The sequence below is a fragment of the Poecile atricapillus genome, chromosome 2 (genome assembly GCF_030490865.1).
Source record: "Poecile atricapillus isolate bPoeAtr1 chromosome 2, bPoeAtr1.hap1, whole genome shotgun sequence".
NCBI classification, from domain to species: domain Eukaryota; kingdom Metazoa; phylum Chordata; class Aves; order Passeriformes; family Paridae; genus Poecile; species Poecile atricapillus.
In genome coordinates this window covers 16187293-16200343 of record NC_081250.1, presented here as the reverse complement: position 1 = coordinate 16200343, position 13051 = coordinate 16187293, and the positions used below count along the sequence as shown (strand labels likewise).

The 13051-nt window shown below is 35.5% G+C and overlaps 1 protein-coding gene across 2 annotated transcripts in view; it reads right to left on the bottom strand.

The window, feature by feature from the left end:
- The window catches only part of ODAD2 (outer dynein arm docking complex subunit 2), a 71042-nt gene extending 58361 nt beyond the window's left edge, over positions 1-12681 (bottom strand). The window contains exons 1-9 of one of the 2 annotated variants that reach the window (XM_058832903.1): positions 12458-12681; positions 11143-11300; positions 9591-9786; positions 8924-9030; positions 8331-8467; positions 7215-7328; positions 4205-4407; positions 2635-2754; positions 2288-2429 (exon numbers count right to left, since the gene is read on the bottom strand). In XM_058832903.1, coding sequence (XP_058688886.1) covers positions 2288-2429; positions 2635-2754; positions 4205-4407; positions 7215-7328; positions 8331-8467; positions 8924-9030; positions 9591-9786; positions 11143-11300; positions 12458-12681 — 1401 coding nt within the window. Of the gene's footprint in view, positions 1-2287; positions 2430-2634; positions 2774-4204; positions 4408-7214; positions 7329-8330; positions 8468-8923; positions 9031-9590; positions 9787-11142; positions 11301-12457 lie in introns of both variants that reach the window. The other variant, XM_058832901.1, reaches the window with a different exon arrangement.
- Between the last annotated feature and the right edge of the window lie 370 nt (positions 12682-13051).

Here is a 13051-nt window from a genome sequence, read left to right as displayed (position 1 = left end):
TCCATGTGCAAGCTAAAGTAGCACTCCATCAATAAAACATTTCAACCACTGTCTGTGGTATGGCACTGAGGCATCTCTTTTCGGCTTTATCTGACACTAGGGAGTTCTTGTTTTATGCAGCTAAGAATGAACACAGAACTATTTTAAGTACATCTTCAAATACTTAGTTTAATTTACATCTAACTTAAAGAACTTTGGAAGACACAGGTGTGCATGAATACATAAAGAAGTATATATTTGAATTTTCACAACAAAACTTTTACTGAATTTTATATTATAAACTTCTTGCTGTCCTGTCATTTCCTAGTTTTAAACCATTATGTAATTTTGTTTGTTGACAGCTGAAACAAAATTTTTAAAATAGAGATGCATGAAATATATACTTTCCTATTTGTCATTCTCACTCTTCTTTCAGAATGGTTTTATACAAATGTAGATATGAATTTCAATACCGATTTAAGTTCAGTACTAAAATCTAAGCACAACTATATGAAGCATCTAGAGAGGAAAGGGAGTTTGAGAATTAAGTAACCAGGAGGGTGGTACCTAAATTGGCCAATTAAAAGATTAGTGGGAATTCATCAATGTAATGATAAAAATCAGTAATGAATTTCAAGTATCTTCTCCAGGAGGGACTTGTGTCTTTACTAAAAAGTAACATGGTTACTTCTCTGAGCTCTCAGAAAAGTACAGAGTTCCTTCATAACACAGACAGAAGCAAGCTATTAGCAATCTGAAAGGTTTGAAAATAACCTCTTTCAAGTAGGAAGAATTCTAAAATGCAAAATGTGTACATGCTGTGTTCAGCATTAGGAATAGCTGAGCAAGTTACATGCTCAAAGTCACATTTGCAAAGGGTTATTTTACCACAGCCAAAATGACAAAGATATAGAGGTCCAGCCTAGAAAAGATAAATGTAGAAAGGCTTGTATTATCCATGTTTGTCTGTGTCCCATTGCCAGGTCCTCTAGCAAGGCCCCACAGACATTAACTGAAAACAAGCAGTGTGAGTACTCTGAATACATTTTAAAATACTAAGTTACTCCTCTACAATAGTTAAAAGGACTGTGAGAAGACAAAACGTCATTTCCTCCACTCAAGTATTTAATTGTAGAATCATACAATCATAAAGGTTGGAAAAGATCTTCAGGATCAAGTCCAGCCTTTGACTGAGCACCACCATGTCAACTAAGCCACAGTACCAAAAGCCACATCCAGCCATTTCTTGAACACTTCCAAGGACAGTGATTCCACCATTCCCCTGGGCAGCCTATTCCAATGCTTAACCACTCTTTCAGTAAAAAATTCTTCCTGATGTCCAGCCTGAACCTCCCCTGGCACATCTTGAGGCCACGTCTTCTTGTCCCATCTCTGGCTGCCTAGGAGAAGAGGCTGACCCACACCTGGCTACAACCTCCATTCAAGCAGTTGGAAGGAGTGACAAGATCAGTCCTGAGCCTCCTTTTCTCCAAGCTAAACAAGCCCAGCTCCCTCAGCTGCTCCTCATATGACTCGTTCCTTCACTGCACCAAAAGCCAGCACCATCATTTTATCTGTCGGATGTGTATACTCTGTAGTTGCACTCAGAAAAATAAATAAGCCAGTGCTTTTATTAGCAACTTAATAGAACATAAATTCCAGTACAAACTTGTAAAAGAACTTCTCCTGAGGGAAAAACATAATTAGAGCTTTCCAGAATAGTAAAGAGTTGTTGGGTTTTTGAACTGTTTCAGACATATTCAGAATTCTAACTATCTATATTTATAGGTTCCAAAAGATTTTCAACAAGTCTGTGTAAAAACGCTTTTTTGGTTCATTTTAGAAGATGCCTGTTTATCATACATTTTCTTGTCCACTAAAGCATCTATCCAGACACAAGACCATGTTAGAATTATTTCAGACATGCATTAATCACAGTTGATGAAAGACTTTAGGCAACTATTCAGTTTTAATAAAAACGCTTGAAAGTTATTATCCACATAAAGAAATCTCTTAGAAAGTTTCATACAAAAAGCAAAACAGAAACCAAATAATTAATAAAGAGGTTATGCCATCTTACATTTTAAATAACACTGAACAGATGGTTTAATCTAAAGGGCGATATAAGCCAAAAATAGCAGATTAAAGTGAAAGTGCATGATAGGAAAGTCCACAGTTCCAGGATTTGAAAATACTACTCTACAGGGCTATACTGAAGTATAATGAAAACCGATAGGATAAGGAGCTGGTCTGGTCTCCTCAAATGTAACTTCTATATTTTTTATACAATTTATCACTGCTTACTTACTTTTACATATTTTGCAAGCTTCTGAATTCCCCAGTATTCTGCTGACAAATCAGTGTGTCCTTCCTGACGACGTAGAGGCTGTTCATCTTCATCAGTCTCCGAGGAACTTTCTCCAACATCTTCAGGGCTGCTTGATGCTTTACTAAAAAGAAATAAACAGAATCACCAATTTCAAATAGTTATAAACTCTAATATGGACAAGCATATTTCAAACAGGTATGACAACACTGCCTAATAACTACAAAAATACAACTGACATTATCAAATGGTAAGTATAGTGATAATTACTGTAGATAAAGAAAATAAAAAGTAAAAAATTGAGGGAGGAAAAAGTAAGTCACCCATACCATTTTGAAGCTTCTTGAATTTTAACCGTTTTAGATTTGCCACTGGCTTTCTTTTTTGTAGTCAGAGATACAGTACTACTTTTCCCTTCTTCTTCAGAGTCTTTTTTTGGAGACTTGTCAGTACTGGATTTGGGTTTATTTAAAAAAAAAAAAGAACACAGAAATTATTTCTTCCAGAATAGTCTTCAACATACTGTGATTCAGAGAACTCCTGATTGTCCAAGCATTAACAGTTTTGGATGGATGAAAAGTTCAATGACTGTCCCTGGTTGCTTTTTGCACTCACATAAAGAAATGAATTTACTATCTTCTGGCAAAGAAGAGTGCTTAGCTATGTGGTGTATGAAGACATCTCTCCTTTGTTCTGAACCGATCTCACTGGCTCATTTTCATTTGATGCCCTTTATTTTTGTTCTAGAAAAGTCCTAGATAGTGACTATCTGTTCCCTATTTACCATCCCCAGATATGAGTTTCTGTATCTTTCTTCTTCTCCTCTAGTCATCTTATTTCCAGGCAGTTTTGGTCTGCCTAGCTCCTCCACACACTTAATGTTCCACAGCTTTGATCATACTGAATACAATATATATTACTTTCCTTGTATTACAAAAAAACTTCTAGTTCCACCTGGCCACAATCTCTGGTGCTTTTTTTGTCCCTAAATGACAATGTTGTGAAAACAAAAGGTCTTTTTGAGCCTGAGCTGGTCACTCTACCACAGTCACAAGAAAAAAAAGAGAGTATTACTTGTGATTGCAGTCAATTTCACTACATCAAGACTTTAACAGTAACTGTGGAAAAAGGTTAGCTCTTGCTCTGGAAAGCAAATTTCTTTTTAGCTGATAAGCACAGGTCACATCTAAAATCTCTTAAAATGTTTCTTGCAACTTGTTAAATTTGCAGACTTGAGAAAGATACTATTTTTTGTAGGATGACATTGAAAGGCTTCCGCAGATAATCTTCCTCCATTAACACAAAATCAGGAAACATGAAACCAAAACAGAGTTCTGATTTCAGAAGACAAATTCAACAATATCCAATATATGTATACTCTTATTTTGTGTGTTCAAACTTTGACATAACCTCATCAGTGAATATCATTGCTAAGCAGAGCTAGAGAAGTAGCTCATATACTATGGAATCATTACAAAGTGGCAGTAATAAAAATAATTCTGATTTTCTATCTTGATTTCCATTCTGATTTTCCCTCTTTTACCTCTGTCAGAAAGTGTGTCTTAGACCAGGTTTTCTAATCAGTCTTTTTTTAAAAGGGATTTTACACTAAAGATATGATGGCATTACAGTCCTGGAGGACCAGTACTGCAGATGATTGCAAGTTCTTCCCCTGCCTTACTGTGGAAATGATGTAACAATATCAAAGTTGTTACATGACAGAAAAAACCTGAGAACTCTCTTTGGTGGTCCAAATTCTCTCCTTAGATATTAATACGTAGTGAGTTTTGCAGTATTCCTCCTAACTTAAGACAATGGAAACCTGTAACATGCAGCCCTATCATTAGCACATTTTAGAGAGGTCTATAGGCAAATTCAGTTTTAAATTTAACTACTTATCTCTGGGAAGCAGAAAGTTCACTGTTCTTCCACTTCATACATGGTTTTAACCTCTGGCCAGGGGATCCCAGTGAAGAACTTTTCCCTCTCCCACATACAGTCATTCTTCTAAATTCGTGAAAGCTCTGCGACTGCCCAAAAATCTCAGCACCTTCCACATGCTGATAATTCTCGTGTGCTGGTTCTTTAAAAAAACTATATTCCTAATTAAAGGAGACATGGTTTGTCACTCATATTGCTATATGAATAATGACTATTAAAACAGTAAGTTATAAGCACAATTCTAGGACTCTGTGCTTAAAAATTGTATGCATTACATGACTCTAAGCACAAAATTATATTGTCTTTAAAAGAACAAAACATTAATTTGGAAAGTAGCAGTTATCATGTGCAAATTTTTAAGTAAATCAAGTTGATAAATTTGGAACGTCTGGAACATTCTTGAATATTTGGTGTTCTTGGATTTCTAATATGTCAGATATCTGTGACACAAGCACTTTTATAGAACATAGGTCCAAACGAGTTTTAAGATTTAGAATTGCAAACACAGCCATTCTGCTTTCAATGGATCATTTACATAAAAAATATTTCCCTGCATAAAGGATTTACAAAAAATTCCCACAAAAAAGTAATGAACATAAAACTGAAAATAGGCTATCATAAACTGCTAGACTTCAGTTCCAAGTAATTTCATTTGATATAGTTTAGAATTAATATAAACACATTCCATTTAATTTTTTTCATCTTCTGTCTCTCAGGACAAAACACTGTTGAACAAGTCACATACAAGAATGGAGCTGAGTGGCACCTACCAATCCTTCAGCTGTCAGTGTCTAGTACCATGGCTGATCAATAATATACAGAACAGAAAGGACTGTTGTCAACTCTTATTCTCTATTGGAACACATTCAATTTTTACAGGAAAGTCAACATACGATCATAACTTATTATTATTATTATTGTTATTGCAGCTGCCAGTACCAGATAGGTGAAGACATGCCTTTGTGTGCCTGATTCAAGGCAGTTTTAAGGAGACTGTCACAGCAGGGTCTGTTTTCGACTGGTCCCTGATGAGAAGCGGCTGTTGAAGCCTTGCCAGCTCAAGTGTCTAATTCCAAACTAACTCATGCTAATGCTCTCATTCTGAAAATGTACTCTAGACAAGACAATTTAGCACATGATAAACTAGATAAATCACAGGGGAATTGGTGCTGTAGCTTGTACAGTTAAGCATACTTTTAAAAGTATGTTTGCTACAGCACTGTATGCCAACACAGCAATTCTGAACTTTAGCTTAAAGAAGGCCAGGCAGATATTATAAAAGTTAATTGGTTTAGCAATACATGTGTATGTAATGAACTTTTTGAAGCTCTCCTCTCCTCAGAAAATAAATCAGAACTATTTTCATTCATATTTTACTTAATTTAGGCAAACTTGGAAATACAGCTATTCTCTGGATTTCACAGCTCTAGAGAAGAAGATTTTCCTTCAGGTACAAATGCTCTGCAGCTCTACAGTATTAACTCGTTTAAATGCTAGTTTAGAAATCAGAATGTACTAAACCAGCTCTTCTGCGAGGCAAGATGATATGAAAGGTATTAAAAAGGTATAATGTATACTCTTCTGCATAAACTTATTTACACAGCCAGGGAATAATGAGTGTATGACTTATATTAAAATTGAAGGAAAACAGCATAAATTCTTTATTTATTTGCTCTAAATATTTGCATTATTTGCTCTTATTTAGTAAGTGTAACTTATTAAGTGTAGCTTAAAAAGTTACAATATGTTCAAAAGGGCAGAAAACTAGTAAAGAAATGTGTGTTATTATCAACAGTAACATTATTCTATATTAACATTTAGGATTAGATCTGAAAAAATGGTAAAATGTTACCATATTTTACCTTACATGATCATCAAATGAAGCCAAATCATTGCAATTAAATTAAACCAATGTCTAAACACATTCATATGTTGTCCTATTTATGAAGTGCAAACCAATACATAGGTAAAACATTAAAAAAATACTTGCCTATGAGCTAAATAAAAAATTTGGAACTTTCAAACAGAACAAGTCACAAATCTAATTCCAATACTGTTAATGTAAGCTACTATATTTATGTGTACAACTTGGAATGCTCTGTTCTTTCAAAACTCTCAAATATCTGTATCTCAAAAAATAAATATCAGCCCTACATCCCAGAAAATCAAAATTAGAGGATAAGGAAATGTTGCTGTTAATTACCTCCTTCTTGAAATAATTAAAATTGTATATAAAAAACCACAATGAAACTCTCGACAGATTTTGGCCTGCAAGGAATTTTACCACAAAGTTATCTGTTAAAACCACACTAAAAATCTAAAATAAAAATAGTTTTATCAGGAACAATGAAACAACTAAAATTGTACTGGTACTGTGTGATTCTAGCTAGTTTAGAGCTCTAAATAAAAGCCAAAACACTGGCATTTTACAGTGTCTGAAGCAAGACAAAGTGTGTAAGCTGGAAACTTAACTCTCAGCTCTGATATTTAAATCAGGCAGTTCTCATAAAAAAGCTGGGCAATTATTTATGTTTGGGTTACAAAGAATGAAAATAAAAATTCAAGTGGTTTTCATCACAGAAAAATATTGTAATAAAAAGCTGACCTTTTCCATACAGATATCACATTTTCCTGCTTTAACATTTCCACTGCTCCATAAAGAACAAGACCAGAAGACAGACAAAACATTTCATGGAAAATTAGAAGCTGACCTCACGTGTTGGATCAAACCCCACCAAAAAGTATGATGAACAAGACATGAAATGGTGTACTACTTGCTATTTACAAAAGAAACACATTTTTTATAAACTGAAATAAATAATAACTTAAAAAAGCACTCCAGTCTTTAAAATTCTTCATTTAATTATAGATTTATCTTGATAAAGAACATAAACATTCAGTCAGGTTTATAATGTTTACCAACGTATATTTGCACAAAGAAATACACCAAATATCAATAAATACATACCTGTTTAGCCATATTTTCTACAAATTTAGGTGATCTCTCCCTTAAAAATGTGACTATGTCTTTATACAGATCACTTTTTCTTTCATAGTCGATATCTTTACCCTTCAGCTGACCCTTAAAAATAGAATACATTTTAAATTGTTAATAGTTATGCCTTAACAGGTAATTTAATCTGCATCATAAAATAGTGCAAAAGAACACCAAGGTCATAGTAATGAATTAGATAAAGAAGTCTCTTGCTCAGCAGAGTTCACCAATCTTCAAAAATGCTTTGTAAAGACACATGGTTCATCTCCATGGACCCCAACAGATGATCAAGATCTTACACAGGATTTTTTCAGGCAATAACCCATCAGTTAATTGTACCCTGTGTAGTTCCACTGAAAAGAATTTATGGCTTATGGCAAACAATCAAGTAAATATGAGCTTCCCATGCAGTATGGCAGATGTCTAAAAGGCACCAAAAATAACTTGACCTGGCTGCCTGAGCTTTATGAGCTTCATCTATTAAAAATGTGCCAAGTCAAAATTTCCCTGGATTTTTCAACTGTTAGGAAATTAATTTGTGGAGTTACGCCTGACGGACATCAGTCTCTCTTCAAAATGAATGTAAGAGCTCTGGTCACCACTTAATACATGTAAAGGTCTAAAGAAAACCCATCAGAGTAGCCAAAATTAAAAGAAGGAGAAATGAGAGAAGTAATTTTAAAAAGTTTCTGCTAAAAGAAGATACTTCTTATAATTCATAAAAAGACCAAAGAAAGCTCTATCAGCCCCACATAAAAATACTGCACCTAAGATCAGAGGCACTAGGGAGGCATTGAGCCCCACAGTACATTTAAATAGGAACAGTGTGAAGAACTGTTATTTAAAGACTAATCAAACACTGCTAGCAAAGAGTGCAGAATACACTCCCAGTATAAGACTTACAGAAAAAGCACTTAAAACATATGGGAAAAGTAGCATACATTTATTACTGTGGCTTTTCCTTCTGTACCAAAACACTAGCTCTGCAGATCTTACAGTCCCAATACAACTACCCTAAACATGACTTGAGTTTTGATTCTGGCACATAAAAATATTCATTGCTCAATGGTATCCTTTATTATTACTTACTCCATTTAAAAACACTCCTGCTGTGCTGCAAGTGATATACAAAGGATCAGTGTCATGTGGTTTGATGAGTAAATAACAAATTTCTCCACGCACTTGTCTCCAGGGAGGAGCTCGGCATCCATTAGAGAACATGTAATCTGCAATCAATTAGCATTATTGTTTGTATCCAGTTTAAAAATATTTTAATAGTTATGCTTGATGATTAATATTTCACGTATTCAAATCAAATTCCAAAAATTAATACCTTGTCCTTAAGAATTCATACTGTCAAGTATTTATCATCCAAAACTCCATGACCCATGGCCCAATACAATCAAGAACTGTAACTGTGCTTAGCACTTTTCAGGATTAGGGACTCATTTCTCTTCCTCTGCTTCCATTGAAAATATTAATATAATTGGGAGATAATATCTGTATGTAAAGGCTGAGGAACGCCATTGTATATTGTAAAATACTTTTTATTTTACATTATACCTTTAAGGTAGAAATAAACACTTCAAATGTATTATTGAAATTAATTCAGGAAATTTCACAAAGAATTCAAGTACTTTAATAAAGGTCTATGTAACTGTGAGATAAGATCAGATTTCTACCCGATGTATATTCCAGTGATTCCAGTACAGTATCTTCTCCTTGCCCAGAGAAATTCTTGAGAAGATTCACTTCATCATTTACAGCAGCTGGATTTAGTCTTACATCTCTGCAATTAATAGAAAATGGTCCAATATGTATTCATCCAAAAGGATGTACTCAGTGAACTGGAGAGAATATTACACAATTTTTTTTCTTTTACTTTGTCTTAAAAGAAGCAAAAAAATACAAAAACTGGTTATTTTCCATCTTCTTAATTTTATCCATAGGTTAGGGAATTTTTAGATCCATACCTTTTGCAAAGTCCTTGTAACTATGAAACAGACTCCGTGTAATACTTAACACAGTTCCCTGAAGAAGTAAACAGTTCCTTGAGAATACTTAACTGTGACTTTGTTGTTTGTACAAATGACTTCAGTTTGCTGACAAAATGCAAAACATATGCAATAAAACCCCCACACTTGTGGGTACACACTTGCATATCCACACCTATAGAAAAAACTTAAGAAAAAATGTTTTTTCATTAACTTAGTGAACAGTGAAAGTTATTTCAATAAATTTCTTTGGCACACCACAAACACATGTTGGGAGTTGAAACCAATCTGATTTAACAATAAAACAAAAAATGCACTGGCTGAGATGCTTAGCTTCTATTTGAAATGTACTTACTGTGAAATCTGTTTCAAAGAACTATTAAGCAGTTGCAAATCTAGCTGATGAAGAAGAAGAATTATTTTCATTTTCAACTCTGTTTCAAGATCAGATTCTTTTTTTACTTTGTCAAATAAATGCAAGATGGATTTGTCTTCTCCTTCAACAGTCCCATATTCAGGGCCAAGAATTTTCACTATAGGATCTCGGTTAGCTGTAAACATGAAACAGAATCATGTCATGTGCTGCTTTGTTTAAAATGATCAGGTAAGACAAACTCTTTTTATTTCAATTGCAAAATCAAATTATTTTGAGGCTATTAATTTACAATAAAAAGTTTATAATGTGCATAGCTATTCATAAAACATTACTGTATGATGTATTCTTTCATATCACTCTTCTGTAACATAAATGTACTGCTAAGACTATGAACACATTAAGAACAACAAGATTTTTTTCTTAACAAACGTTGCTTTTCAAAGCAAAGATTAATATTCATTCAACCAAGGGGTGAATATTAAATAGTTCCCTTTATCAACAGTCCCCTTATCCAAAAATATGCCTGGCTGAATTCCAAAGCAGGAAATCAATGGGCTTAACTCACGGAAAATTGATCATTTTGGAAATACGATTTAGTGTTAATAACATCTTTAAGCTTTTCTAGGAGCATTCCCAATGGCCCCATAACATCCTCAGCTATGCCAGCTGTTCTTCTTGGTAAACAGTGACATAATTGCATATCAATGTGTTTTACAAAACCATTTTTCTCTGTTACTGGAAGTGAAGTCCCATGCATCTGTGAATGGTTCTGCATGATACACTGTCCATATTATTCTTCCCTAATATTCATGATTGATCAGTGACATAACCCATGATTAGATGGCTCTGAAACTTGATCCAGTGTGAGCATTTATATTTTTTTAAGGCAGATGCAATTCATACTAATATTATCAAAGAATATCACTGATTTCTTCTACTTCCAGGTAGGAGAAGGATACCCAGTTTAGCCTATCAAGAGCCTTTTCAATTTGAAAAGGACTTGAAGATGACATGGTGGAAGTACTCATATCCGTATTTTTAAGCCATTGTGAGAAGGAATTTGGAAGTGCTCACAGTGAACCTTGTACAGGTAAGAATGCCTTAAGCATATTATTTTTTCTTTAAAGCATGTAACACTTTAAAGAAGTATTAAACTACATACATAGAAAAACCTGCTATTAGACTCAAATAAAACATTATTTTTTCTTCCAAAACTTAAGCCTATTGTCTGTTGCAATAGCTGGGACATTACTCAGTATGCATAAATTTGTATATGAGATTCAGCAGTAATATTTTAACTTTGTTACAAGTTTCTGGGCTATCAATTTCTGTGTAAATAAAAGGAAAAAACCAGAAACCCCATTACATTCTGGGATCAGCACCTTTAGCCACTTTCATGAATTAACACTTCATATACTTAAAATTAAGGTATACCTTCCTTTCTGGACATTATATAAACATGAATTGAAGAAGATATACATTTCTTTATTCTGAGAGAAAGAGAAGAGACGAAAAAACAAAGAAAGAAAACCTTCAAGGCATGCCTGTGTTTCCTTTAACTTTTTTTCCATAGCAATATGTAGCAAACGGGACAGCTGGTCAAAACTGCGAACTCTGAGAGTTGATGCCGAGAGGACAAACAGTGGTTGGCCATCTTTATCTTTGGCTTTAGACTGAACAGTTGCTTCACTAGAAAAATTAAATTAAATATTTTTAAAATAAGAACTTTTATTGAGAAGAGTCTTGAATGTTATTCAAGCATCACATGATAATACATGATTTACAATTTATTTAAACTGTGTTTCAGAAAACTTCCAAGGTAAACCAATTTATTCACAGCACATCAGCAGGTAAAGAGGCCCAAAGCAGACTGTGACTCCATGGAAGCCCACACTGGAGCAGTCTCCTAGAAGGAATCATGGACCTATAGAGAAAGGAAACCATGCTGGAGCAAGTTGGCTGGCAGAACTTGGGACCCTGAAGGACACCCACAATGGAGCAGCCTGCTCCTGATGGACTGCACACCATGGAAGGGAGCACACTGGAGCAAGTTGTGAAGATCTGCAGCCTTTGGGAAGCACTCACCTTGCAGAAGTTCGTAAGGGACTGTCCTGTGGGAGGGACCCCCATGATGGAACAGAAGAGTGTGAGGAGGAAGAAACAACTGAGAAAAACATGTAATGAACTGACATCTAGCTTCATTCCCTGTCCCCTTGAGCCACTCAGGGGTAAGGAAGTAGAGAAAATCAGGACTGAAGTTGACCTTGGGAAGAGGTAGGTGTGGGAGGAAGGTAGAAGGTTTCAAGATTTGTTTTATTTCTCATTATCCTACTCTGACTTTTGATTGGCAGTGGATTAAATTAATTTCCATGACTCAAGTCCAGTTTGCTGATGACAGTAACTGGTGTGTGATCTCTCCCTGTCCTCATCTCAACCCATGGGCCTTTCAATGTACTTTTCTCCCCCATCCAGAGTAGGAGGGAGAGCAGTTTTTTGGACACCTGGCAACCAGCCAAGGTCAACCCATCAAACAGGAGCAACTCCGAACATCCAGAGAAATGACACAGCTAATCACTGTTAGACACATGTAAAAATCTTGGGAATAGACAGGGCACGTTGTATAGATCACTGGCTAAACAGGTCTGCATCACAAACAAGACAGAATTGTCTCAAACTCTCAAAAAGCGAGTTTTTACACTCCACAAATTTTAGCTCCAAATTTTCAATATGTATCAACAAAACCCCCACTTGTTTCAGCCTCCCAAATACATTAAAGTTTTGTTTATGCTAAATGAGGACAATAGCTCACCATCTGCATTTGAAAACACACGGCAATTCACACTTACTTGATCTCATAACCCTCCCCAAACACTGAAGAGTCCAACTGCGTTTTCCATTCAAGGGGCTCTCTGAAGACAAATGCTGCTTCCTGAGGATGCTTAGTGCTGAAGTCCTCTGCAAACTTAATGATTTGATTTAAAAGGGATTCGTTCAAAGGGGTGATTTCAAGTGTGCCAGTTCCAGAGCCAGCAGCAGTCCACTGAGCCGCTCTCGCCAATGCCACTCCCATGGTCTCGGTCAGTGTCACCGGAGCCCACCTCGGCAACGAGACCCTGTCACAGAATGACCAAACCGAGCTCTCAAATGGTTAAATGCGCTGTGGCTGCTATGACTTGAATTAAACCTATCTAGGAACGATTAGATTATTTTAACTCATTTAAATCCCTGAAGAGGGGAAGGGGCACTTGATGAAGAGAACTCACAAATTTTAAAGAAATGGGGAAATCAGGTGCAAACACTGATTACTTCATCTTAATTCCCGCTGCTATTAGAAATTCTGGCAGCCGACAGCAGGAGGCCTCTGTTGAGGCTGTAGCAAAAGGATCCTCCTGTTCAAAGCCTCCTGTGCAGGCGGACAGACACGGCCCCCGTGCCCCCGG